The following is a 23,352-nucleotide window of genomic DNA, read 5'->3' on the forward strand; positions in this document are numbered from 1 at the left end:
TTCAGTCAAATGCTTACAAACTTAATTTTGATCTGTTTGTTACTAATTGTGACATGACCACATCGTATTTACAATAATCACACATGAATATCGGGGATGTTTATGCCAAGTAAAGAACGTAAAGCAAGTTGCAGTCATAAAATCGACTTCTTCCATCCGCATTCAACTAGTTTTGCCTGACGCAAAGTCCCGGATGTATGGCCCACAACATTGAATTTGAATGGAGAGAAATAAGTGAATCTGAACGTGAGAATGAATTAAGGAGCTGAATTTTTCAATTGAATGAAATAGTTTCAATTTTATATGTGAGACACTTTCAAACCAAAAGATTCCATTTCAAATTGAACCATTCAGATTTAAAGGATTCAAATTGACTTTCTACTGCCATGATTTGTCGCACACACGAGTTTGAGTCTGCCGTCATTGTGGTTTCTTCGAGAGAAAGTGATGAGGAGCTTTGAAGGTTAGGTGACATCAGGAGTCACAGTCTAAGTCAAGTGTATATTCACAACAGTTCAGACTGTAGACAGGTGTCCAGTCTGGAGATACAGACAAACAAAGCTGTCGTCGTGTTTGGAACCTTCACAGTCTGACGCAGTGCAAAAGGTGAATCTGTTGTTTTTGTTCTAGCTACTGATAGATTAGTTTTTTTTTCCTGGTTGCTTGTCGGTCCTTCTGGGTGTGTCATGGATATGTCAGGTCTTTGTAGTGAGTCATTGTTAAGTCAAGACGTGAATAAAATGTCAGGAGGATTTTCTCGGAAAAACAAAACTTCGGGGAGGCAGAATACGCAGGAATCAGACTGGGTGCGATGACAAAGGTTTAAGACAATTTTATCACATGGAACTGCAGAAACATGAATTTATGGAATGCAAAAATCTCTCGCAAGAGAAAGTCAGCCTCAAAACAACTGGATGGAAAATCTAAACTATAAAAGGGCAGTGAGGAAGTTCATCCCGACACATTTCTGTTATAATAAAGTGAAACTGAGTCAACACAGTGCCGTGCTGTCCGCTCATGAATTAATATCATATAATCTCACAAAGTCACGCATTAACAAGTCAGGAATGTTCTGGCTGCAGCAGCAGCAGTGGTGCTTTTAGAGAGATGGAGTCACATGAGTCCATATTCCCAGCAGTGACGTGCAGTCAGGGTAGGCAGAGCCTAGCCAAGGCTGAATTGAAATGAATGAAATATTCATTGTGATTATTTGTTTTAATTATAATAAAATTAATTAATTATTTTTCCATTTTCAGTAGCTTATTGTTACCTATGGATTTGAAGGTGTCAGCATATTGTGCTTTTCATAGCCCAAATGACTCCTGGTATGGCAGAGAGGCTGCACAAATCCTGCGCTCTTACTGTGAAGGCCACCCCCCTCCTGAAGGCACACTGCTGCTCTGTCTTTGCCGATCATATCCAGTGTGAGGATATGTTTGCTCATGCACAGTCAGCTCCCCAATAAGAAAATCATTTACGTTAAAAGGCAGATCGCTATGCTGCCTTTGGACGCAACCGTGCCATGCTAAATGCTATACACAGTTCACAGTGCATTAGTGAAGTGATTTAGTGCTGCAACATGCCCTGGCTAGTTGGCGGGTTAACAGGCAGGATTTTCACAACTTTTTTTTGAGGAAAAACAGCAGCTTTTAAAAGATGGGAGACCAACGCCTCAGCTACCAGGCCTTCAGTAAAGGAAAGGTCCTAAAATTGTTTGTACCCCCGTGTGGATTTGGGGTGCAGCTATAGTGGTTTCAGCACCATGGACAGCGCTGCCATCCCAGTTGTTTTCATTTTCTCCATGTTTTTGTGTTTCCAGTTTAAACAACGGACGCGCCAACATGTCATGAGCTATATCTTGTTGGGAGAGTATGGCGACTGCTCTTGAATAATTGTTCAAGTTTCTTTAATGGTGTTTAACGATCTTGAATTTGTCAGAGTAACACTTGCCAGCCATAACATATTGTAGCGTCATGGAGCCGATTGCTGCAATGCATTATGGGAGTTGTTTGGCAGGGTTTCAAATGTCTTTATTTGGGGTTATAATCGGCTTGTTTGTGTTGATGATGAGTGTGTTTTGTTTTTGTTGCTTAGTTCGTGTAGTGAGTTCGTATTTTGAAGTTGCCAACCAAGAGTGAAGAGGGTTTTGTGTGTCAGGTGACCCTGCCATGGTGCGACTATTTGTTGCGTCAAAATAGGTTTAAACAGTTTAATTTGTTAATGCGATGGCATCTGTCCACCCAACTGCACGCCCCTGGTTCTCAGTGGCTCTGATGTAAAAGATATATCTATTCTTGACTGAGTTCCTGAAATGAATGTGTGTTCTTGTCTCTTCATCTCCCAGGAATTTTAAGTTTCAGTTTGTGGTGTTGGTCCTACACTTTTCAATTGTTGATGTTGATGTCAAACTGATCACAGTGTATTAATGTAAATTAATTGTCACTAAATGTGGGGAAAACAAACTATCTAGTAGAAGGTGGTGAATTTAACGTGCGAGGGAAACTCAGTGTTTGGGTGTCGTGTTGGATGAAAAGTTAAAGTGGATATCACAATAAAATCTATTAAAGTAAATATGTGAAAAACTATTGCCATATTATACAAAGTAAAGGAATTGTTGGATGACAAAGTACTGTGTAAGTTTTATAACCCTCTGATTGTTCTGTATTTGATTTACTGTGTTGAAGTTTGAGGAAATGCCAGTTACTTTTCTTGTTAGAGAAAGGAGTCATAAGAATAATCAGCCGGAAAAAATGAAGATTATAGTATTCTGCAGATAATGTATAAGACGCAAAAAGGAATTTTATCATAAATGTTCAAAATACATTGGCAAAAAGAGAAAGTAACTATAACTACAAGGAAGGGACATTTTCAAAATTAAAAATAATAAAGTTTCGCACTAAAGCAAAGTAATGTTGCATTTCACGAAAAAGGGTCCAGTTATGTAATAATCTAGACAAGGATGCAAAAGACACAAAACACACCGTAAGGTTTTATTGAAATACAATGAAACGTTGTTGAAGACTCAAAGTGTTTATGTATTTATCCTATTTTTTAGTGAGTGTTTTGTTTGATTTGGTTGTTTTTTGACATATATAAATCACTCTGACACAATTGAGAGTAGCTCTATAAGCCCCTCAAAAGTTATGGTTAATTTGTTCAATATTTGCTGTAAATTCTTAATGGAACATTTGAAAAGTTATGTTCTTTAATGTATTCTAAACTTTTGTTCGGGATTGTATTGTATTAAATTGTTAGTTTGGGGGATTTTCACAATGAATGAAATAGTAGTTTCTTGGGGGAGAACAGATTGAAGTCAATACAAGCCCTTTTTTTTGGTTATTATTTGCCGTGTTTGTTCATCTTAAAACAGTTTGTATGGAAAAGAGTCATCCCCATTTGAGGCGTTGTCGAGCCGTCATCTCTGTCACAGTTACAGCTGAACCCTCAACCTGAGCGTCGGGTTGAAGGGGACACGTTCGACACTGAATCAGCAGGAATCAAATTTGATCTTTTTGTTGCAGAGGTGGCTACTGATGCAAATAAGTCTCAAATGTCTTCAGGGCCGATAAGCTCAGCGACGAGACGCTGCCTGGTATGTCTTAAGTTGTACCGGTGGTTTCATTTGAATGGTTTGTTTTCTGCCCTTCGAGAACGTGCTCATCAACAGGGGATGTGTTTGTGATAGCTGTGGAATGCTCCTTTGTGTGATCTGGGACATCTGAAACCCTAGGTGTGGCCTGTGTGGCAGTCACAAATATGTTTGTGAGGGTTTTCTTTTTTTTTTTTCAGATTTAAGCAGGTTTCCTGTCCAGATACTGTGTTTGCCAATGATCACAGAGCCTCATTGGGCTGCGGAGACAGTTGGTGTTAGGCTGGTTTGGGTGCGTTCTCAGAGAACAGTCCACCATGAGAAAAAGCATCTTGATCACTCACGGTGGATGTTTTGAATTCTCTCTATTGAATCAATAGGTTTGATGTTCCTCCTTCAATTTCCTTGTCTCACGTCTGTCTAAGCCAGATGCGACTCCGCCGTCATTTAATTTGCTCCTATGGGCGAGGCCACTGCGTGCGTTTGGTCTGTATTAATCGTCACTGTGACGTGGCTGAGTGGTTCAGTGACCTTTTGTGTGGCAGTGGGAACCATTTTTGAGTTATTGCTGGCAATCTCAATATGCGTTGTGACTTTCAAGAGCTGTGTGGTTGAAAGGAAGCCAAGAAAATACATAGCAACAATAAAAAACACTTTCTGTTTTTACACTCTTTTGGGATTTGCTTCTCCTACTCATGTGTCCAAACCTTTTCTTGGAGATGTAAATGAGATGAAATATACAAGTAATTGAGCATCACTGGTAATGAAAGTAGAGTTTGTGCACATTCAATAACTATTTATTTTTCCTATATTATGTTCCACATATTGTACTTATGGAAACAGATAAACAAACAGGCCGTGAAAAGAATCACAGTTGATAGATGAAAGTCGTGACTTTCCATTTTCCTTGAGGTCATCTGGTACCAATGGGGGGACAAAAAGAAAAAAAACACTTCAGAGAGTTCTATCTCTTTTATTCATAGTTAAGCCTTTGACTTTAACCCTTTAGGGGGCATTTGGCCAGTTCCAGTTTTTAAAATGGTGAGAAAGCTTAAAAAACATGATAGTGGATGACACTATGTGTTGGTTCAGATGAAAGTAAAAGATTATGAATGTTTTTTAGTTGTTTTTTTTATCCAGTGCAAATTTCATCCTATTTAGAGATTTGTTTCTTATTATATTGTCATTCAGGTAAATAATGTTTAATAAATCCTTCAAGTCCTTGGAAGGAATGCAAACCGTTTTTTAAACAGATTACATTTCTTGTTGCAGTAATACAATTGAGTACAAAGACTGTTGTTCTTAAAATGAATTATTTGTTATGCCAGTGATTTAATGCCTTAATGATTTTTTTTCATTAAGAAAAAAACAACAACTTGCAGAGCAAAATCTGTGATCATTAATCATAGACGGGCTGGAAAACGCTGATAAGCGTGCTCTACTGAAACAACTTGGTTCAGATGTTCAACCAATTCAGCAGTGTATCATATACGTTATGTAGAAGAAACAAGGTGGGTCAATAGAATGTGGTCTGGTAACTTTGTCTCAAGCCCTCACTTGTCTGTCTGTCCTTCTCTTTTCTCCCTCTGACGCACACACACACACACACACACACACACACACACACACACACACACACACACACACACACACACACACACACACACACACACACACACACACACACACACACACACGTTCTCTTACATAAAATATTCCAGCTCTTATCTACTTGCAGATGTGACGTTCCTGATCCAGTCTGAACATTCAGAAAAAGAGCTGGACTACAATGAACCCAATGCTTACGTCACAAAATCTAAAAATGGCAGCACGTCCACAATGCTCATATTAGATCTCACGCATAAACTCACTTAAAATGACTCTTTCAGTCAAGATGAAACTTGATTTGAACGGCATTTATATTTAAGCCTTATTCTTCTGGATGGAGGTACACTTGTCAGACAATATCGACAGTCAATACAGTGACAATGACCGTCGATTGTAAATGATTAATTAGAAATAAGCATATGACATGTTTCTTTGGGTACGAATGTGCCAAGTACTGCAAGATATGGCTCACTTTACCCCCGTCACGTTCTCATGATCGAACGACACATCCTGTTTGGTGACAATTCCTTCCATATCAGCGCCACCATCTCATGATGACTCAAAGTATCCATGACACGACAGCATGAAAAAGTAAAAATAGATTTTCCAGTCGCTTGCGATCAGAATAGCAAAATAAGAAAGAGCACCAGCTTGGAAAAATGACTGACAGCATGTCTTTGGAGTTTAATTAGCTTTGAAATGTGCGTAATATCAAAACACACTAACCGGTTTCTTTTGTTTGTATATCATTAAATATCTACTTTATTTAAAGCGTCATAGTGACATGATCTGAATGATGGAACCATAAATAATCTTACATTAATACTGATTGTTTAAAGGTTTAGTTTAGTGTTTTGTTTTGTGCACGGTGGTGCGAGATGTTATAGATGTGAATATGACAGTTTCAGAAATGACAGTTATATTTTGTATATACAAATATTTTCACATTTCTCCTGTTGTTCTTTATAGAATCTGCATTTTCTCACTTTAACTTAAGCAAATGAGTTGACTGAGTGTTTATAACATTTACCAGATACTTTACAGAAGTATTTGTATTCAAATAATCGATGACAGGACCTTTGCCATTTCTGCATTGAAAATACATGCTTGCTGTGTAATGCTATCAGTGCAGGCGGTACTATATCATTATCCAATGGCGACTCTATGACTTTCCAGTAAACGCATGTCGATGCTGACAAGTACTGTAAATGCATGTCTACACTGACAAGTAAAGGACTGGAGGTCTGAAAGATAAGCAGAGCAAAAAATTCCAGTTATTCAAAAAAGTTTCAATGGAAAAAGAAAGTGACTTCATCACATGTGTCCCTCGACTCAGTTACAACTGAACAGGGGCTTCAGGGTGTTTTGAAGAGAAGCAGAAAAACACAATTGGTTTTAGCGAAGAGCAGCGAGAAAATAGTTTTCTGAAGAACATCCAATCGTCTCTCTACAAATGTCCTCAGCATATCTATCCTTCTATAAATAGACTTCAGGAAGTGAACAAACACTAAAAAAAGTGCACAAACAAAGGTGGACAGTAGAGTCTGATTTTTTTTTGCTGTCATTTGATTTTTTTAAATCTATTTATTTTCTTAAAGATCAAACAAAACAGTTAAACTTGCAACTAACGCAACCTGTCCAAATAGACATAGCCTTGAATCTGTTATTGTTGTTTTCCACATTATTTTCTTTTGATAATAAATTATTGTTTTTCAAAGTCAAATTGTATTTTGTTCTGGCTTATTTTTTTCCCTTAAAAAATAACTCGAGGAATCAGCATTAATATATGTTTGTTTCTTCTTCTTTTTCTTTTTTTTTTAGAGCTGATACTTGCACGTTTCTTATTGGCATGGCCTTTCCAGGTACTTAATAGTACATTAGGGACATTAACTCATCCAGAACGCTGCAGCCAGAGTTGTCACCAACACAAAGAGGGTGGAGCACATTGCACCCCTGCCCCAATCCCTGCACTGGCTGCCTGTGTCTCAAAGGTCTTTCTTCAAAAACATACTTCTGGTCTATAAAGCTTTGAATGGCCTCGGGTCGAAATACATCTCAGATTTTCTTGTTGAATATAAAACCTCCAGACCGCTGAGGTCCTCAGGATGTTTACTCTTAATAAATCTCTTACCTTATTTATTCTACTTTTCTTCATTATTTGTTTTAATGCATTTCTTTAATTTGTTTTAAAGCTTTAATGTATTTTTTCTATTAATATATCTTTGTAAAGTCTTACTGTATTTCTTTCATTTCTTTGTAAAGCACAGTGAATTGCCCTGTGTTTGAATGGTGCTCTACAAATATATTTGCCTTGCCTTAAATATACAGCCAAGCCATGTCAAGTTTTACTTTAAAAGATTTCTGTAAAGTTTTTGTATGAGATGTTTATTTAAACAGATGAAACAATTGTGACTACAACCACAATGGGCTATAAAAATATTATGAGAGGTACTTGAAGTTTTTGTGCATTCCAGCACATATTTTAAAGCATGTTGCTGTCATATTAAAATGACATAAAGTGCACTCTTCACCTATTCAACACACCCTGACATGCTTTACATGCCATTTCCTGGTAGAAGGTGTCATTTCATCAGCTATGCCGGAAATGTCCTACATTACAGCACTGCCATTGTTGTGACACAGCCACACCTGTGGTTTGTAAACTACATACTTTTTTGTGGTCTGAAGCTCAGATTAATATAAGGTGTTGTTCAGTGTTTCGGTCAATTCCATTCTTCTCGTCACCGTTTAGCCCTATATATAAATATGTATATATATATAGATATAATCTGGATTACGTCTGATTTATATTTTTATATTTATACTTTTATTAAAATTGAGCATCTATCTATCTATCTATCTATCTATCTATCTATCTATCTATCTATCTATCTATCTATCTATCTATCTATCTATCTATCTATCTATCTATCTATCTATCTATGTTGTTATAACTACATTTCCCACAATCCCCTGCTATTCTGAGTATGGAAGCTCGTGAGTCCAACCTGGATTATTTCTCCATACGCGCTCCGGTCGGCCGCTCTTAAAGGAGACGCGTCCAATTCGGGGCCGCCGTCAGTCAAACATAAGGTATGCTACAGCTTTAAGAAGTCAATAACGCGTTGTGTTTGTGTAATGACATTTCTCCTGGAATATAACTTTTCCAACCAAATAATGCCGTCCATGAATGACCGGACGATGCTGGGAGGTTGACTCTCGGCTGGTTGAACTTAGTCCGGTTTGGGCCTGCGACGTTAAACTGTTAATTAACTACATGGCCTCGGCTGATAACTAAAGTCTCTACAGGAGATAATAATAATATTATTATTATTAATAGTAATAATAGATGTTAGATAGATAGCAGCATGGACTCTGGGGGGAACGAGCTTCCAGGTGTGCGTGTGGACAACACGGCCGCCGTGAACTCATCCCCGGACTGGACTGAAGCGTCCAGCGGGAGGAGGAGAAGCGGTAGGCGGCCAAGCACTGCGGTGACCTCCCGGGACGCGCTCGGCACACATCGTGTGTTACGAGCCAGGGCAGTCGTTGCACCTGACGGGGGAAACGGCTCACCGGACAGCACGCGCAACAAAAACCCTCCACACATGCAGCACTGCGTTGGGAGAGGTGCGGGATCGAGCAGCAGAAAAGCGCCGGTCACGCAGTGAGTGCATGCCCAGAAACACGTCAAGCATTTCAATGACTTGTGCAACAGCAACATAACTTCATTCCTTACAGGAAGGACTTGAGATAACACGAGTCGAGAATCTCTGCAGGGGGGAAGTGCTTGCCGGATTAGTAAATCGCGAGGGTTTCTTAAAGCTGTATGGTCACTAGGCGTTAAAACAATTTAATTCAATTCAATTCAACTTTATTCATACAGCACCACATACAACACAGCCATGTCAGGTGCTTTTTGACACACAGAGGGCCAGCAAATCCAAACAACACACTTTGGTTAAATTTAATGCATTTTGCTCTCGTGCCTGCTTCTCATCCTTGTCTGGTTCATCAACAGAGCTGAGCAAAAGAAACCCAGAGACAGTAAGAGTAAGAAACATTTGATCATTGTGAGATTATTAGCTCTATATCACAAATCTGCCACTAATACTTGTGTATGCTGACATTCTCAGTATCCAAACAGGATGTCAGGCCAAAGACATCCAAAAGTAGAAAGGATAAAGTGAGATTACACTCTAAATCACCAATAACAACATTGAAGAGTGAGACGGAGACAGCAGCTTCATCTTGTGGTAATTGTCCCAAATATTATTCTCAAAGAGTCAGAAATGCCTTTGCTGTACTGATAATAAATTACCATGCATGTTGCCTGTGTTTGTTAAGGAGAAGATGTCCATGATGCAGAAGGAATTAATGCAAAGTAAGTCATAAAAAAAGACTCATATTTCCTCGTCTTAACATTTCTACCAAACAAAAAAATTAGGAGAGCATGACAGTCCCGGAATTTAGTGAAATAGAATTAAGGTGAATACTAACAAACCATAACACCATATATAATTAATTAGCTTTTTGCTATTTTCTTCTTCTTCTTCTTCTTCTTCTTCTTCTTCTTCTTCTTCTTCTTCTTCTTCTTCTTCTTCTTCTTCTTCTTCTTCTTCTTCTTATTTTACTTTCTTCATCTACTGCACAAACTGATGCATTTTTGACGGCCTAAACATGCTCAAACCATCATGAATATTTACACATGTTGGTTAACTATTATAAATGTGATGGTCATTGTGCATGTGAAGTAAATTTGGTCATTGTCGTAACGTCCCCAGTGGGAAGCCGAGGTGCCGCACGTCGTTGCCACAAATGGAGGTCAAGAAAGAAGAGTCTGACCAAGAAGAGGAAGATGAAAAGGGCACTGAGAAAGAGGGCAGTGCCCAGGCTGTTGTGCAAATCGAGGATGGAGCGGGTGATAATGCCGAAACAAGCAGGAAGTAAGCCGACTGTATGATAGCAGGATGCTTCCTGCTGGTGCAACTTTTTATTTCTCTTGAACAACATTATTACACAGCAACAGTGTGATTGACATCTCCATGCTGTTATAATTACAGGTCTCTATTGACAACTATTTAATCATTCATAAACAATCATGTATTGTGTTTATTTTTACTGGGGTTTTTTTATCACACCTATACAACAGTGCAAGTCATTAGTGAGTCATAGCAAACTGGTTTGAATTGACGTCAGGTTTATATTAATTTATATTCTTTGGTTTAGTTTATTTCGTTCGTTGTAGAAACAACAATTCCATTCAATACAGACCAAAAGTTTTCAAATCCCTGAATGAACAGGAGCAGAAAGATTAAACTTGTATACTCTGCCCCTTTATCACAAATCATTTTCTATTGAAAATTAAAAGCAAACAGCAAATAACAAACTGCAACAATGACTATAAAGTCAGAGAGGCCTCCAAAGCCAACTCTCACTTATATCAGCATTTTATTTTAAAAAAACAAAACAAAACAAAACACTTTCTCCTTTGTCATTTATTTGTGTTTCAATATTCGCCTTGTTTTAATCAATCATCTAAATCTAGCATGTTTTAGAATCTTTTCAGTCCTTGTCTAGATGGTTCCAACACTAAATCCTTTTTGCTGAAATGCAACGTTCCCTTCCTGTCGTCCTAAACAAGATTTCTGTTCTGTTTTGAAAATGTCAATTCTTTTAGGCGAAGTCGACGACATGAAAAAGCTCCTCGGCAGCCAAAGCGAAGGTAACCAGCAGTTGTCGTGTTTTTTTATTTTTTATTATTATTATTATAATAATTATTATTATTATTATTTTGGATTAGAAGATGGGAGCTATTTTTGTCCTCAGAAAGAAGCCACCAGTTCAGTACGTCCGCTGCGAGATGGAAGGCTGCGGGACCATCTTGGCACACCCACGTTACCTGCAGGTGCGTCACTGGCGGGCCTCACAATGAAAAACCGTTGTTGCGTGACATTCTTGCCGTCTGCGGTTTTCAGTACTGGAGTCACAACAGGTTGACGTTCTGGAACCACAAATTGACGGGCACCTTGTCAAATGTTTTCACAATTGAACATTTGGTCAGGGGTTGGAAACATTTTTGCAGTTTGATAGAAACTCCCTGTACTCATCACAACTGGATGACTTTTCACACTGCTGTTTATTGCAAGTGAATTACAGGAAGACTGGGATGTTTACTGTAAGATAAATGTGTATAAGTACTGATAAAGACCTAATCTTTGTTGGTAAAATATGTTTAATCTAAACTCCTCTTTTATTTCCTTGTCTAAGCATCATATAAAATACCAGCACCTGCTGAAAAAGAAGTATGTGTGTGATCATCCGTCATGTGGACGCTTGTTCCGTCTGCAGAAGCAGCTGCTGCGCCATGCCAAACACCATACAGGTGATTTTTTATTTTTATTTTTATTTTTTTTTTTTAAATAACATGACTGTATCAACCCATTGATTCATCATGTATCATGTGGCACATTTTGCAATGACGGTCGACAGACTCTTAAAAAAGCTGCTGGAGTTGCCTTGACGAACAGCATACCGACTAGTAACCTGAAACTGCTGTGTTGGACTTCCTTGTTCTATCAATACATTCTCGAAAATCTGTCTGCAGATCAAAGGGATTACATCTGTGAGTACTGTGCCCGTGCGTTCAAGAGCTCCTATAACCTGGCCGTGCACAGGATGATTCACACCGGAGAGAAACCAATACAGTGAGTGACAGATTCATGTGTGTTTAAGAAATTAAATTTATTTTTGACACACCTCTGTTCCTCATTCACGTTTACACTTCCTTGTAATAAATTGATGTGTTTTCCTGCATGTCTTTGTTTAATATGAATATATTAAGTTAGTTTCTTCTCAAAAAGAAAACATGACAAGCACATAACGTTTGATAATGGCAAAACACATGAGCACATCAGATACAAAAGTGTAAACAACACTCAACTTTTATCATCACAATATGCATGTTGTCCCATTTTTATTCTTCTGTGATTGAAAATGTAAATACGTCCCCAATCAATGTCCTATTTTAAGAAGAAACAATAAAGCAAACGGTCTAAGGTGGTCTTCACAACTTCATCTCAGAAACCTTTCATCAATCTGTCTGTAATCTCAGACAGTATTGATGCACTGTGGATTATTTTTCGCTTAGTTTACAACTACATATTTCCTTCATAAAATCTTAACATGTAGGTCTTTTACCTGTCACCAGGTTGATTATCGCAGCTCTATTTAAGTATATGACAAGAATAAGTCAGCTTTCTTTGCACTGTGACAAAATAGCAAGAGTCATCGCAGACGCTCGAGCTGACTTGTAACTTGTGCTTTATCTCCACCTTGTGGCAGATGTGAGATCTGCGGTTTCACCTGCCGTCAGAAGGCGTCTTTGAACTGGCACATGAAGAAACACGACGTGGAAGCCTCCTACCAGTTCTCTTGCTCCATTTGTGGCAAGAAGTTTGAGAAAAAGGACTCGGTTGTTGCCCACAAGGCGAAGATCCACCCCAAGGTGCTCATCGCCGAAGCCATGGCGGCGAACGGCGGCTCGGTGATCAGGACTTCCGCCCCTGTCGTCGTCCAACCTGAGCCACCGGCCATCAGCCAGGAGCAGCAGAAAGTGACGGATGGCATACTCACGCCGCTGCAGCAGGTGACGTTCCCACCCGTCACACAGGCTCAAGTTGATCTGACTCCGGATCAGTTCCTCCAACTGGGCCCGCAGGCGCCACACCCTCAGCAGGCCCCCGCCCTGCTGCACCTCGCCGCCGCCCCGCCAGCCCACCTCTACCCCGGCCCTCCTCAGCTCATCCAGCTCTCCCCGCTGCCGAGCAGCACGGTCACATCCACCGGCTCCCAGAGCACCCTCCTCACCCTCAGCCCCGTGAGCTCACTGGCGCCAACACGCGTCGCGCACTGGGAGGGCACGGCCCACGGCGACACGCAGACACCAGGGGAGGGCGTGCTATGGGACAGAGTGGTGGTGGGCGAAGACGTTCGGCATGCAGAGGAAATTATCTGGGAGGGTAGCGAGGAGAGGAGGAAGGAAAATGATGGCATTGTTTGGGAGCCGGAGGGAGAGAGACACATTCTCTTGCAGTGCGCTGAAGTCTCCGCAGATAATTTGATGTAGAGCCGCAGACTAAAAAACGACATCAATACAAACTTTTATTTCAGGGAAAAGCAAAGTCCTGAAGGAGTCTATACGTGGAAATTGTAGATTTTTGAAATGATGAAAGTTGTTTTCCTTGTATCACAGTAGTCTCAGTTCAGGGAGTATAGTATATTTTTTTAATGTGGCTTATATTCCCTTATTACACCACTTAATCATATTTTTAAATATTTATTTATCATGTAAACATGTGTTTGCATGTATTTTAGAGACCTAAAAGACTGAAAGTAAATCAAATTGACTATGCATCTGCAGGTGGTGAGAGAAAAACAATGGCGGATGCGCTCACTGATTTGAAAGTTTTGTTCAATACTGCCTCCATCCTCAGACCAGACTATAATGTACCTGTCACTATAATGGTTTGTCACTGTAATGCAGTCAGATGTATCATATTCAAATATGTACGTCAACAGTAGAGTTTGTCTCTATGCACCTCCACCTAAGCGCTTATAATCTTTATTTAATACAACTTGTTTTCAGAGTAACTCATTAAAGAGTTTAGATTCCACCATTGATTACCGGTTTGTTTTTTCACCCTATCCCTCAAGGTCATACATGACTTTTTATGTGCAATCCTATTTCCAAAATGGGATGAGCTCATTTTTTTAAAAATGTAGATAAAAACAATATGTTAGGATTTGTGAATCTCTTCATATCATATTCACTTAAAGAAAACGGAGACGCCAAATGGGATGTTGGGATACTTTGACCATTTTGTAAAAAGTATTTGTTTTTGATTTTCATTCATTCATCCAGCTTTGACTTCAGTGACCACAATTCATCCCATAAAACTTCAGTGGCACAACAAGCAGCAGGAAAAGTAACTGATGGTCCAGTAACAAATCATTACACTGTTTATATTTACAACATCACAACTCTTAAAATCAGGGCTGTATTGCAAACACTGCTTGATAAACATCAGCAAATCATGAAATGGAAAGAAAACAATCTTGATGAAGTGAAATGAGTCAGTTATCATAAAGTACACTTATATAAATCAGTATAGGTATAACTGGAACCACTTTCTAATGCAGTTTTCTAACTCAAGACAAACACTGGCAATGATATCACCTGGTGGTACAAAGTGGTATTACATGACTTAAGGTTATGATCAGTTGGCCAAGTTGTCTTCAAGATGTGTTGTCAACATTTCCACTCCCAATAAGAAATATCAAATCATTGCCCTACAATTTTCATATTCAGCCATTCTTCGTTGACCAATTTATACTGGTAAAGATTGTACTAACCACCTGGAGGTGAAAGCATGTGACAGGTGAGCAGCCCATCACAGGGCTAACACTAAGACTGACCGCCACACAAAGTCAAGTTGACACCTCCAAGCAATGTTTGAGTCCCCAGTTAGCTTCAAATGCACGTCTGTAGACTGTGACTTTGTGGGGAAAAAAATAGAAAAGAAATCCACACAAACACAAGAAGAACATGTTAAATCCTCTTAAAAAGTGAGAAGTGGGACTCAAGATATTCCTGAACCATCACCCCCATAAAGCATGCTGGAAAGGGTGAAGATCAGAAAACACACCAGTCCTTTATAGAGGGACAATGAGGCAAACAAGCACCGACAGATACACAAATACAAATAGAGTCACACTTTTGGGGCGATTTAGGGTCAAGTTAATTTAAATGGCCTTGTGGGAGGAAGCCGTAGCACAAATTTATGCAGGTTTATGTTGTTCTGGGTTTTTTTGTATTGATGCTGCTTTGGAATAAAAGTTCGTTTGAACAAAGTTTTTCTGTCAGGAATATTTATTGAAGCGCTTCAACAGACACACAAAAGCAGAGTCGCTGATGTGTCTGCACTGAGTGCCTCGTGCAGAGTTTGGTCTGAGCGTTTTGAGAAAGACAGAAAGGAGGGGGTGAGCACACGGGGGTGAGAACCATTGCTGGTTCCCATCCTTCTGCTGCAGCTGGGCCGAAGCGAAACGATACATATGGCCGCTGAGCCCGTAGATAAGGACAGCACAGATACAAAAAAAAAAAACATTTGGGCAGGATCCTGAGAAAACGTAGAATCCTTCAGTGGCATATAATAATTTCCCATAACAGTGTGGGTTGCTGAAACTGATTCAACTTGACTATAGATACATTACACAACTTGTACAGTGAACACATCACTAGTGCACTGAGACATAACCACACACATTCACACCTATGATAATTAGCCTCAAATGGCAAATTTTGGATTGTGGGAAAAAAACATAGACATAAAGGGAGAAGGAACAAACACCACAGGTATACTCTCACTGTGAGGTGAAAGTGCTTATTTCTATGCATTGTGCTGCTTTCTGATGGACGAAACAGCAAAAATGTTCTGGGGAAGCAGAAGCTGGAGAAAACCCACACATGGAAAGGAGGCATATGAAGAGACGTAATGAAGTCCGACCCAGACTTTTGTGAGAAGCTACATTATGTCCATTAATAATAATAATAATAATAATAATAATAATAATAATAATAATAATAGGAAGAAGAAGAAGAGTGGTCCATAGTTTTCTTGTTTTGTGGGCGTGTTTGTCAACAGTTTGCACGAGCTCCCTGTGCACGCCTGTTTTTCACCTGGTTTCTACAAACATTTCAAAAACAACTATATCTGTTCATTAACTCCATCCTGCAACCCTGGAGGTATATGATAGATGGATCATAAAATTGTGATACCAGTGAAAGATTTTTTTTTCCAACTGTGGATGCTTTTTTTTTATTTTATTTTTTTTACATTTTTCTGAAGTTTTGGTCAGGACATGTTCTGACCTGTTCTGGTCAGAATATGTTTACATGGTACACTCCTCGTGGTTTTCCCACAGCAGCCCTCCAGTAAACACAGTTCTGTCTCTATTTGAGGAAGGATGGGTGGGTCGCGCGCTGACGTTGGGGAGGGCCTCGCGTGCGTCCCCCTAAAACGCCCCCGTTTGCCTGCGGAACCAATTAAATCCCCCTCAGGCTGGGCGCAAGCCAGCATGAGCACGGACACAAACACGCTCCGGTAACGGCCCACCGCGAGGACCTCTCCGCTCCGCCCTCACGCCGCCGAAACAACCGGGAACATCCCGTCGAGGACGAAGTGGAAGCGGCTCCGCGTTCCTGCCAGAGTTTACGGGGCAGGGAGTCGGACGGAGGAGGAGGTGGTGGTGGCGGGGACGGTGTCCATAAACAGGGCTGCTGAGTGCTAATGGCAGAGCAGGACGAGCAGCGGATAACCGAGCTGGACGCGCCGGTGCCGCCGGCCCGGTCGCGGACGGGCAATGCGGTGGCTCTCGCCCGGCTCCTGCACCACGAATGCAACCGTCTGCTCCAGCTATACGTGAGTCCTGAACTCCAGCCCTTCACCCCGAGCCGCCGGGCGGTGGGACGGGCTCTCCTGTGTCAGGCTTCCCCCCACCGAGCTAGCTAGTACCTGTCGCCTTTGAGATACATCGTTTTACTTGTGTTTAATATGCAATATTATGTACTTGTGTGGTTTTTAGTGTTGATGCTTTGGTGCATTGTGTAATCGCATTAAAAGACACCCCTCCACCCACCCTGCATTTCTCAGGGGAGCCTAATGGATAGAGTGTATTGGATTTTTTTTTTCCCCCCCTTGTTGTCCTGCTTTTGTGCCTCATCATCCCTTCAGAGAAACCTTTTACATGATCAATATCATCAATATGGTTGTCACTTATGCGTTTGAGCTAAAGTGAGATTAACAGGACAAGTGCAAGATCAGGGGCTCCCACGGACACCAAGTAGACAAAGCCATCCATCACCCCCCCACCCTCCTTCATTCTCTCACTTTCCTTGGCTTTCCAGAAAGAGAGGGAGACCTTCTTGGCGGACCACACCCCAGATGACGGGCGCATCGTGTCCCTGTCCCCGGACCAGGAGGAGCCCAGCACAGAGGAGCAGGTGCAGCTGCTGCACTTGGCACTGCGGCAGTGTCTGGGACTTCTCCACTGCCTCATCCTGAAGGAAGAGGAGGAGTGGGGCCAGTTGGAGGGCGACTACGCGGATATGAGGAAGACTGTCCGGGCCCGCCTGGAGTACTTGCTCCGCAGCACCAAAGCCTTGGTGGAGACCGACAACGTGACCCTGGAAGTTACTCCGGATCACCAGTGTAACGAGGTCCAGTATTTCATAGGATTAGTAGGCTTTTTTTTTTTTTTTTTAACCATCATGTGAAAACACACTGCTGTAGATCTAGTACGGAAAGCCATTAACACACAAACACAAACGAACAAACACAAAATAATCTACAGTTGTTGCCATTATTTTCAAATGTAAAAAGGAAAGGTTCCTAAAGTTTTAAGTTCACCCTAAAGTCATGACAGCTTCATTACTCATCGTAGAATATTCATTCCTATTATTATTATTCAATTTATTATTATTATTTTTAATCTAAGCTTACTTAACACTATGTTGAATAGTGTCTCTTAAAAAAGACTAGATTCTATTCGAGATATTCTGCTACTGTTGTATGAAAGCAGGTAATCCTCCCAAAATTGCATTTTAACACCTACATGTTTGCATTGCACATTTTTATCATAACAGAATTGTAGTTCTATTTCCACCCTGACAGCCCTTGATTAGGTCCGAATACCATGAGCATTAAGCAGGAATCCTAAAGCTTTAATGTGAGTGAAACTAAGCTCTTTATTGTCTAGGTAATGCTATGGAGTAGATATAGCAAATAAATCAAAGCTTAGTTTGATCCAAAACAATCCTGTGAGATTAAAGCGGCACTGAGTTCCGGCCAGAGTAATGAAATGTTGGAAATTAAGAGTATAGCAAAGGGAAGTAGTGGTTGGCACTCTCGGCTTCTAGTAATGATGTTTCTGTTCGAGTTCAGGTCAGACTTTGTGTAGCATTGTGTTTGGAGTTTGCACATGCGTCTTGTGCATGTGTGAGGTTTCTCCAGCTGCTCGGACTGTCTGTATTATACTTACTATACTGCAGAGGAAACATGGAACGCATCCGGTGTTTCCTTGTTTGCATGATGGAAAACGCAACCCCCCCCCTGGTGGGGGGGCGCATCAGGTTACCTTGAATATGAGATGCTACGACATGAATCCCAGCTGTGGAGGGAAGGGCATCTCAGGTAAAAACTATCCAGGTCTACCATGGAAGTAATTACATAATAAAAACACTCATTCGAGACCTGAAATGTTTGTATAGAGAGGTGAAACCAAAGCTTGAGCTTCATCATGTGGATTGAAATAAGACTCGAGCTTAAAGTTATCTTCTCTTCACTGAGCAGTTAGTCAGACTGGTTTCTGTTTGCCTTTCAACTTCACCTCGGGCCAATGGAGTAATCTGACATCCTCCTCAAGTTAGCAGTAACAAACAACAACTGTCAAATAATAAAAGATGAAACATTAATCTAAAACACGTTTTAAGACGAAGAGGAGTCTCTTTGATGTCGAGTCGGAAACCAGAAGGGTTGTAATCCTCATGGGAGAAGACGCTTCTCCAGTGTGTAGCGGAAAGCCACAAACACACATTAGTCATTGATGACATGCAGAGTTTTCCTCCACAGTGACAAATGATCCACTTTGTTGAAAACCAAACATGTCAACCAGTATGGAGGGTACAACCAGGTTGTGAGGTACAGTTTGAATTCAATATGGATTCCTCAACACTCGCTGCCCCTAATGCCGTTATTTATTTATACACTTGCACACAAATTGAGACCCTTGAAACTCACGTTTGTGGACTGTGGAAGGAAACCAGAGGGCTGTGAGAGAACTCACTCGCGTACAAACACACTGCCTCTGGATCCCCAGATTGGAATCGTCTCGATGTGAGGTCAACCGCTCCACCACCATGTGCCCCGGGGGAGCTGTCATGGTGACTTAATAAGCAATTCCAATTGTTCACTATATTAATAAAAGATGATGACAGATTGCTAGTGCCTGGTCGCTGTTGTTAAGACTGGAAAAAAATCTAGACCAATCAAAATGACTATTTTCTTAGGATAGCAGGATTTGCAAATATTGAGTGGACATTTTTAACCTGTTAATATCCGTTCGTGTTTGGTAAGGGCTGCTCAAGCTCGTCTGGATATACTGGTTGGGTCGTGTTTTTGATCTCACTCTCCCTCTCTCGGAGCGTTCCCACCCCGGTCGTGTCCGGCAGCCATGCCGCTCTCCAATAAAGGCAGCAACAGGAGGAGAATTCCAACCTCTTCCTGTTGCCAGAGCCAAAAATGCTCTGACATCAAAAGCCTTTCAGTCATATAATATTGTACGCCAGACAAGGGTTGGAAAAAAAAAAAAAAAAGGATTTCTTGGGCTCATGTGTTCGAGATAATGTGATTATAGCGTGAGCGTGTTCATAGAGTGATTTGTAATATTATGGCCCCCGACTTTGGAGCTGATCACCTGGGAGAAAGCGCCACGTGTTTTAAAGTTCTTAAAATCAATCTGAAGACATTTTCGCTCGTCACATTTTGTGTTTCCGCGGTCATTTTGTTAAGCGTCTCCCTCCTTGTGTAGGAAACCGACGGCGCCGGGGGAACGTTCGGCCTCAAACTGTGGACCTTCCGAGTGCTGCTGGAGCTGATCCACTGGGCCGACCACGCGGCGCAGACTCTCCACGTCTTGCACAAAGAGAGAGAAGGGACCGAGGAGATCTGAATCCCTTCCGTTCATTCCAGCAGCCTCCACAAACGAACTTAACTCAACACTAACAGCCAGCTTTCCCTTTTTGAAAAATTCCAGATTTGAAAATAAAAAGTGAAGTGGGACATGCACTCTGTGAACGCGCCAGGTTGAAAACGTGTGGCTTAACTAAAATCACTGCTAAGCTGCTGTTAACAAAGAAAAGTAGACGTTGGTATTTCCACTGCAAGTGCTCTCGTTTGCAACAATTGCAAATTCCATGATTCCAAAAAGAAAAAAGATCAGACTTTTTGGCCTGTACAGTTTGATTTGAGTTGTGAAGTGACAGAGATAGACTGTTTAAAGATATATTTGTTTTATTACGTACTGTGTAATTTATTTTATTTAAGTGGATTTATTTTTGATGATTACCTGCTGTTAACACTCCAACCAATATCTACTAACTGCTAGAATATAGCCAAAAAACACAAGACTGATAAACTGTGACTGATGTGCAGCTGAATGTGTATCCATATATATACTATTTTAATAGGTCTCTTGGCTTTTAATGTACATTATATCTAACATATCTAGGTATTTCTAAATCGGATTGCGTTGCATTATGCGTAGATTGAATGCCTGTCTTGTTTCTGGTTTAGCACGGACTGTGATGAGCCAGTGTCGTGTTTTGCTGCTCCGGTCATGTAATTCTCTCCTGATGTTATACTTGAATGTGTTGCGACACTGTTCACAAGTCGGAACTATTAGCTCGGTGGTTAGCACCCTTGTCGTTGGCACGGCTCCCCTCTTCGGAGGCCAGATGGTTGTTAAGACAGCCAGAGAATTAAAGTGATATCTGATCAGTAGGTATGTGCCGCCTGTCGCCAGCAGTATCAAGCGTTCTGCTCCACAAGAACTTCACTGTAGTGTTAAATGCCTGAGACACCGTATACTCACCGAGTGGTAGAGCTGTGACACATAAAGCAAAGCGAACACTAAATGCCATGCTTTATTTTATCTGTGATGAATAACTTGATGAATTAAAATTCTATCAATCCTTTTGTTTCATTTCCTTTTGTTTGATCAAGCTGCACAATAGCACCATATTAGAAACTGAGACTACTGTAGACTTTATCCTGCACCTGTTTGGCCCCTCGTGTCCTTCGTGACCAGTCACTACCAAGTACAGACACCATTTGAGGTGACATTCAAACTTTGTGTTTTTTCTTTGCAGCCAATAGGTTTTGGCTTCAAATATATTTGATAAATATAACAAATTAACTGTTTGATTTCAATTGCCTTGCTCAGAAAAGCAAACAGCAGAAACATTTAAAGTACCATTAACTCCTGAGGATTCCTGATACTCCAAATCCACAGTCCAGATCAACTAGAAACAGAAATGCCAAAGTTTCTCCACAAGAAAAACATCAGGCATGTCTATCCATTTAACAAAAAAAAACATTGGCCCTATTCCCATTATTTGTAGAGTGCAAGCTATTTTTTTTAAAGGTTGGCACATTATACCTTTTGCGGGTTATGAGAAGAGGAATCGTTACATAATTTGAATTACATTAAAATAACCATCAAAGCATTGCCATGTAACTGATATATCACTGTGGTAGCTCAGTCACAATCTGGCCCCCTGCGAGTGAGGATGACATTTTTGTGGTCCATCACCACAATCAAAGTTGCTCATCCCTGTTCTGCAGTTACTTCTTTATCTGCAGGGCACTTAAGCTGCCGATGAGTGAATGCAGGACACAGCAGATCAACAGTCCCTAAGTGCAAACACACAGAGACAGTCACACACTCACATTCGCAGCTGTTGGCAATTTAAAGACACCAATTATCCTCAAACACATGTTTTCTGGACTGTTGGAGGAAACCCAGAACACCCACAAGAATAATAATAGAAAAAACAAAAAAACATGAACAGCATAATCATGCAAACTCCACATTCCAGTCTCTGCATGCCTCTTGATGATCATAAGTCACAATACACGGAGAACACCCATGTATGCACAGGCAGAACATGCAAAGTAAAAAAAAAAGTAAAGCTCCCAGGACCACATTCAAATCGGGGACGACCCAAGCAGTGTTTAACATACATTGATAATAAAAATATGCTCTTTCAAATTGAGGGGCTCAGAATATACTCCTGATCACTGTTTCACATCTGGCACACGAAAAAAGATTAAAAAAATGTTTTGTAAACCAAGTCAAACAGACATATCAGAGTCTAATCACATGACTTTGAAAACAATTGCAATCAGAAAGAAATCTCTGTATATGCTCCATATGGGTGGGGAACATGGTGGCGTTGTGGTTAGCACTCTCTCCCCACATACCGGGCTCGGTCGCCATATAGAGTGTTCATATCTCCTCTGTGTGCATGTATGGTTGGTTGTTCTGTGGGCATTCAGGTTTCCTCCAGAGACATGCGTTTGAAGTTAACTGGCGACTCAGCATTGCATGTAGGTGTGAGTGTGTGGTTGTCTGTCTTATAGGGTGTTTGTTCTGTGTGTGCGACGAGTGACTCGTCTGGGTGTACAGACGATGGATGGGTGGGTGGATGAATGCTCCTCATGGCATTCAACTTCAATACGACACAGAAAACATCCTTTTCGCCTGGGGGTGATATTGTTGTACGTATTTCATCCAGTCCACACATAATTATTGACTTTCCAGTAGTTGCGGCAGAGTTTCCCTTCCATACTTTTTTAACCTGACGTAGCGCATCTCAGACATAAGGGTCACAGGGGACACATCACCATGTCATCATTGAAACACTGGGGAAACATATCTGGAAGCAGCTTTTTACATTCACTTAAACAGGATCAGTGAATTATATTTTTATGCAAAATGCATATAAATTGCATTTTATCTCCCATTTTAAAAGATTGACTGTCTGAAATGTGAATTTCTTTGATACTATATGCTTTGTTGTGGCGTTTATCTTTGAAGAAAGAAATCCAGGTGTGTTTGCATTCCATGTGAGTCTGATTTATTTTCATGCTGCTATAACTATAATAAAATGTAGGATTTTTAATCCTTTTAGTTTCATGAGCACACCACAGTAAAGTCGGTACCATGCTTTTTTTAGAGAGCTATCTCTCAGATGCAATATGATTTTATTTACAGTGACTTCGACATCATTGATTTTGCAGCACGGTTGTGCAGTGGTTAACAGTCTTGCCTCACAGCGAGAAGATCGTGGGTCCAAACATCTGCCAGGGCCTTTTCTGTATGTCGATTTTGCATGTTCTCCCCATGTGTGCGTGGATTTCCCTCCACAGTCCAAAAACATGTATGCGGGGTTGATTGTTGACCTCAAGTTGCCCCTCGGTGTGAATGTGAGTGTGATGGAGAGGTGACCTCTCCGAGGTGCATCCTGCTCAGCT

The 23,352-nt window shown here is 40.7% G+C and overlaps 2 protein-coding genes across 3 annotated transcripts; both read left to right on the plus strand.

The window, feature by feature from the left end:
* The first annotated feature begins 8,338 nt into the window (after positions 1 to 8,338).
* Positions 8,339 to 15,052, plus strand: LOC308147209 (uncharacterized protein). 2 transcript variants are annotated; one of them, XM_080519309.1, is made up of 10 exons: positions 8,339 to 8,864; positions 9,219 to 9,250; positions 9,334 to 9,453; positions 9,545 to 9,581; positions 9,982 to 10,143; positions 10,878 to 10,922; positions 11,027 to 11,105; positions 11,468 to 11,582; positions 11,805 to 11,904; positions 12,542 to 15,052. In XM_080519309.1, exons 1-10 carry the CDS (start codon positions 8,566 to 8,568, stop codon positions 13,323 to 13,325), a joined length of 1,773 nt encoding a protein of 590 aa, XP_080375435.1. In that variant the 5' UTR covers positions 8,339 to 8,565; the 3' UTR covers positions 13,326 to 15,052. The 2 variants fall into 2 exon arrangements, with proteins under 2 accessions (XP_080375435.1, XP_080375436.1); XM_080519310.1 differs by having other exon boundaries at positions 9,548 to 9,581.
* Positions 15,053 to 16,423: 1,371 nt separating this feature from the next.
* LOC308147321 (uncharacterized protein) lies at positions 16,424 to 20,958 on the plus strand. The gene is made up of 3 exons (XM_080519429.1): positions 16,424 to 16,680; positions 17,166 to 17,477; positions 19,847 to 20,958. Exons 1-3 carry the CDS (start codon positions 16,549 to 16,551, stop codon positions 19,985 to 19,987), a joined length of 585 nt encoding a protein of 194 aa, XP_080375555.1. The 5' UTR covers positions 16,424 to 16,548; the 3' UTR covers positions 19,988 to 20,958.
* Positions 20,959 to 23,352: the final 2,394 nt, after the last annotated feature.

The sequence above is a fragment of the Blennius ocellaris genome (genome assembly GCF_963422515.1).
Source record: "Blennius ocellaris genome assembly, chromosome: 23".
Lineage (NCBI taxonomy): Eukaryota > Metazoa > Chordata > Actinopteri > Blenniiformes > Blenniidae > Blennius > Blennius ocellaris.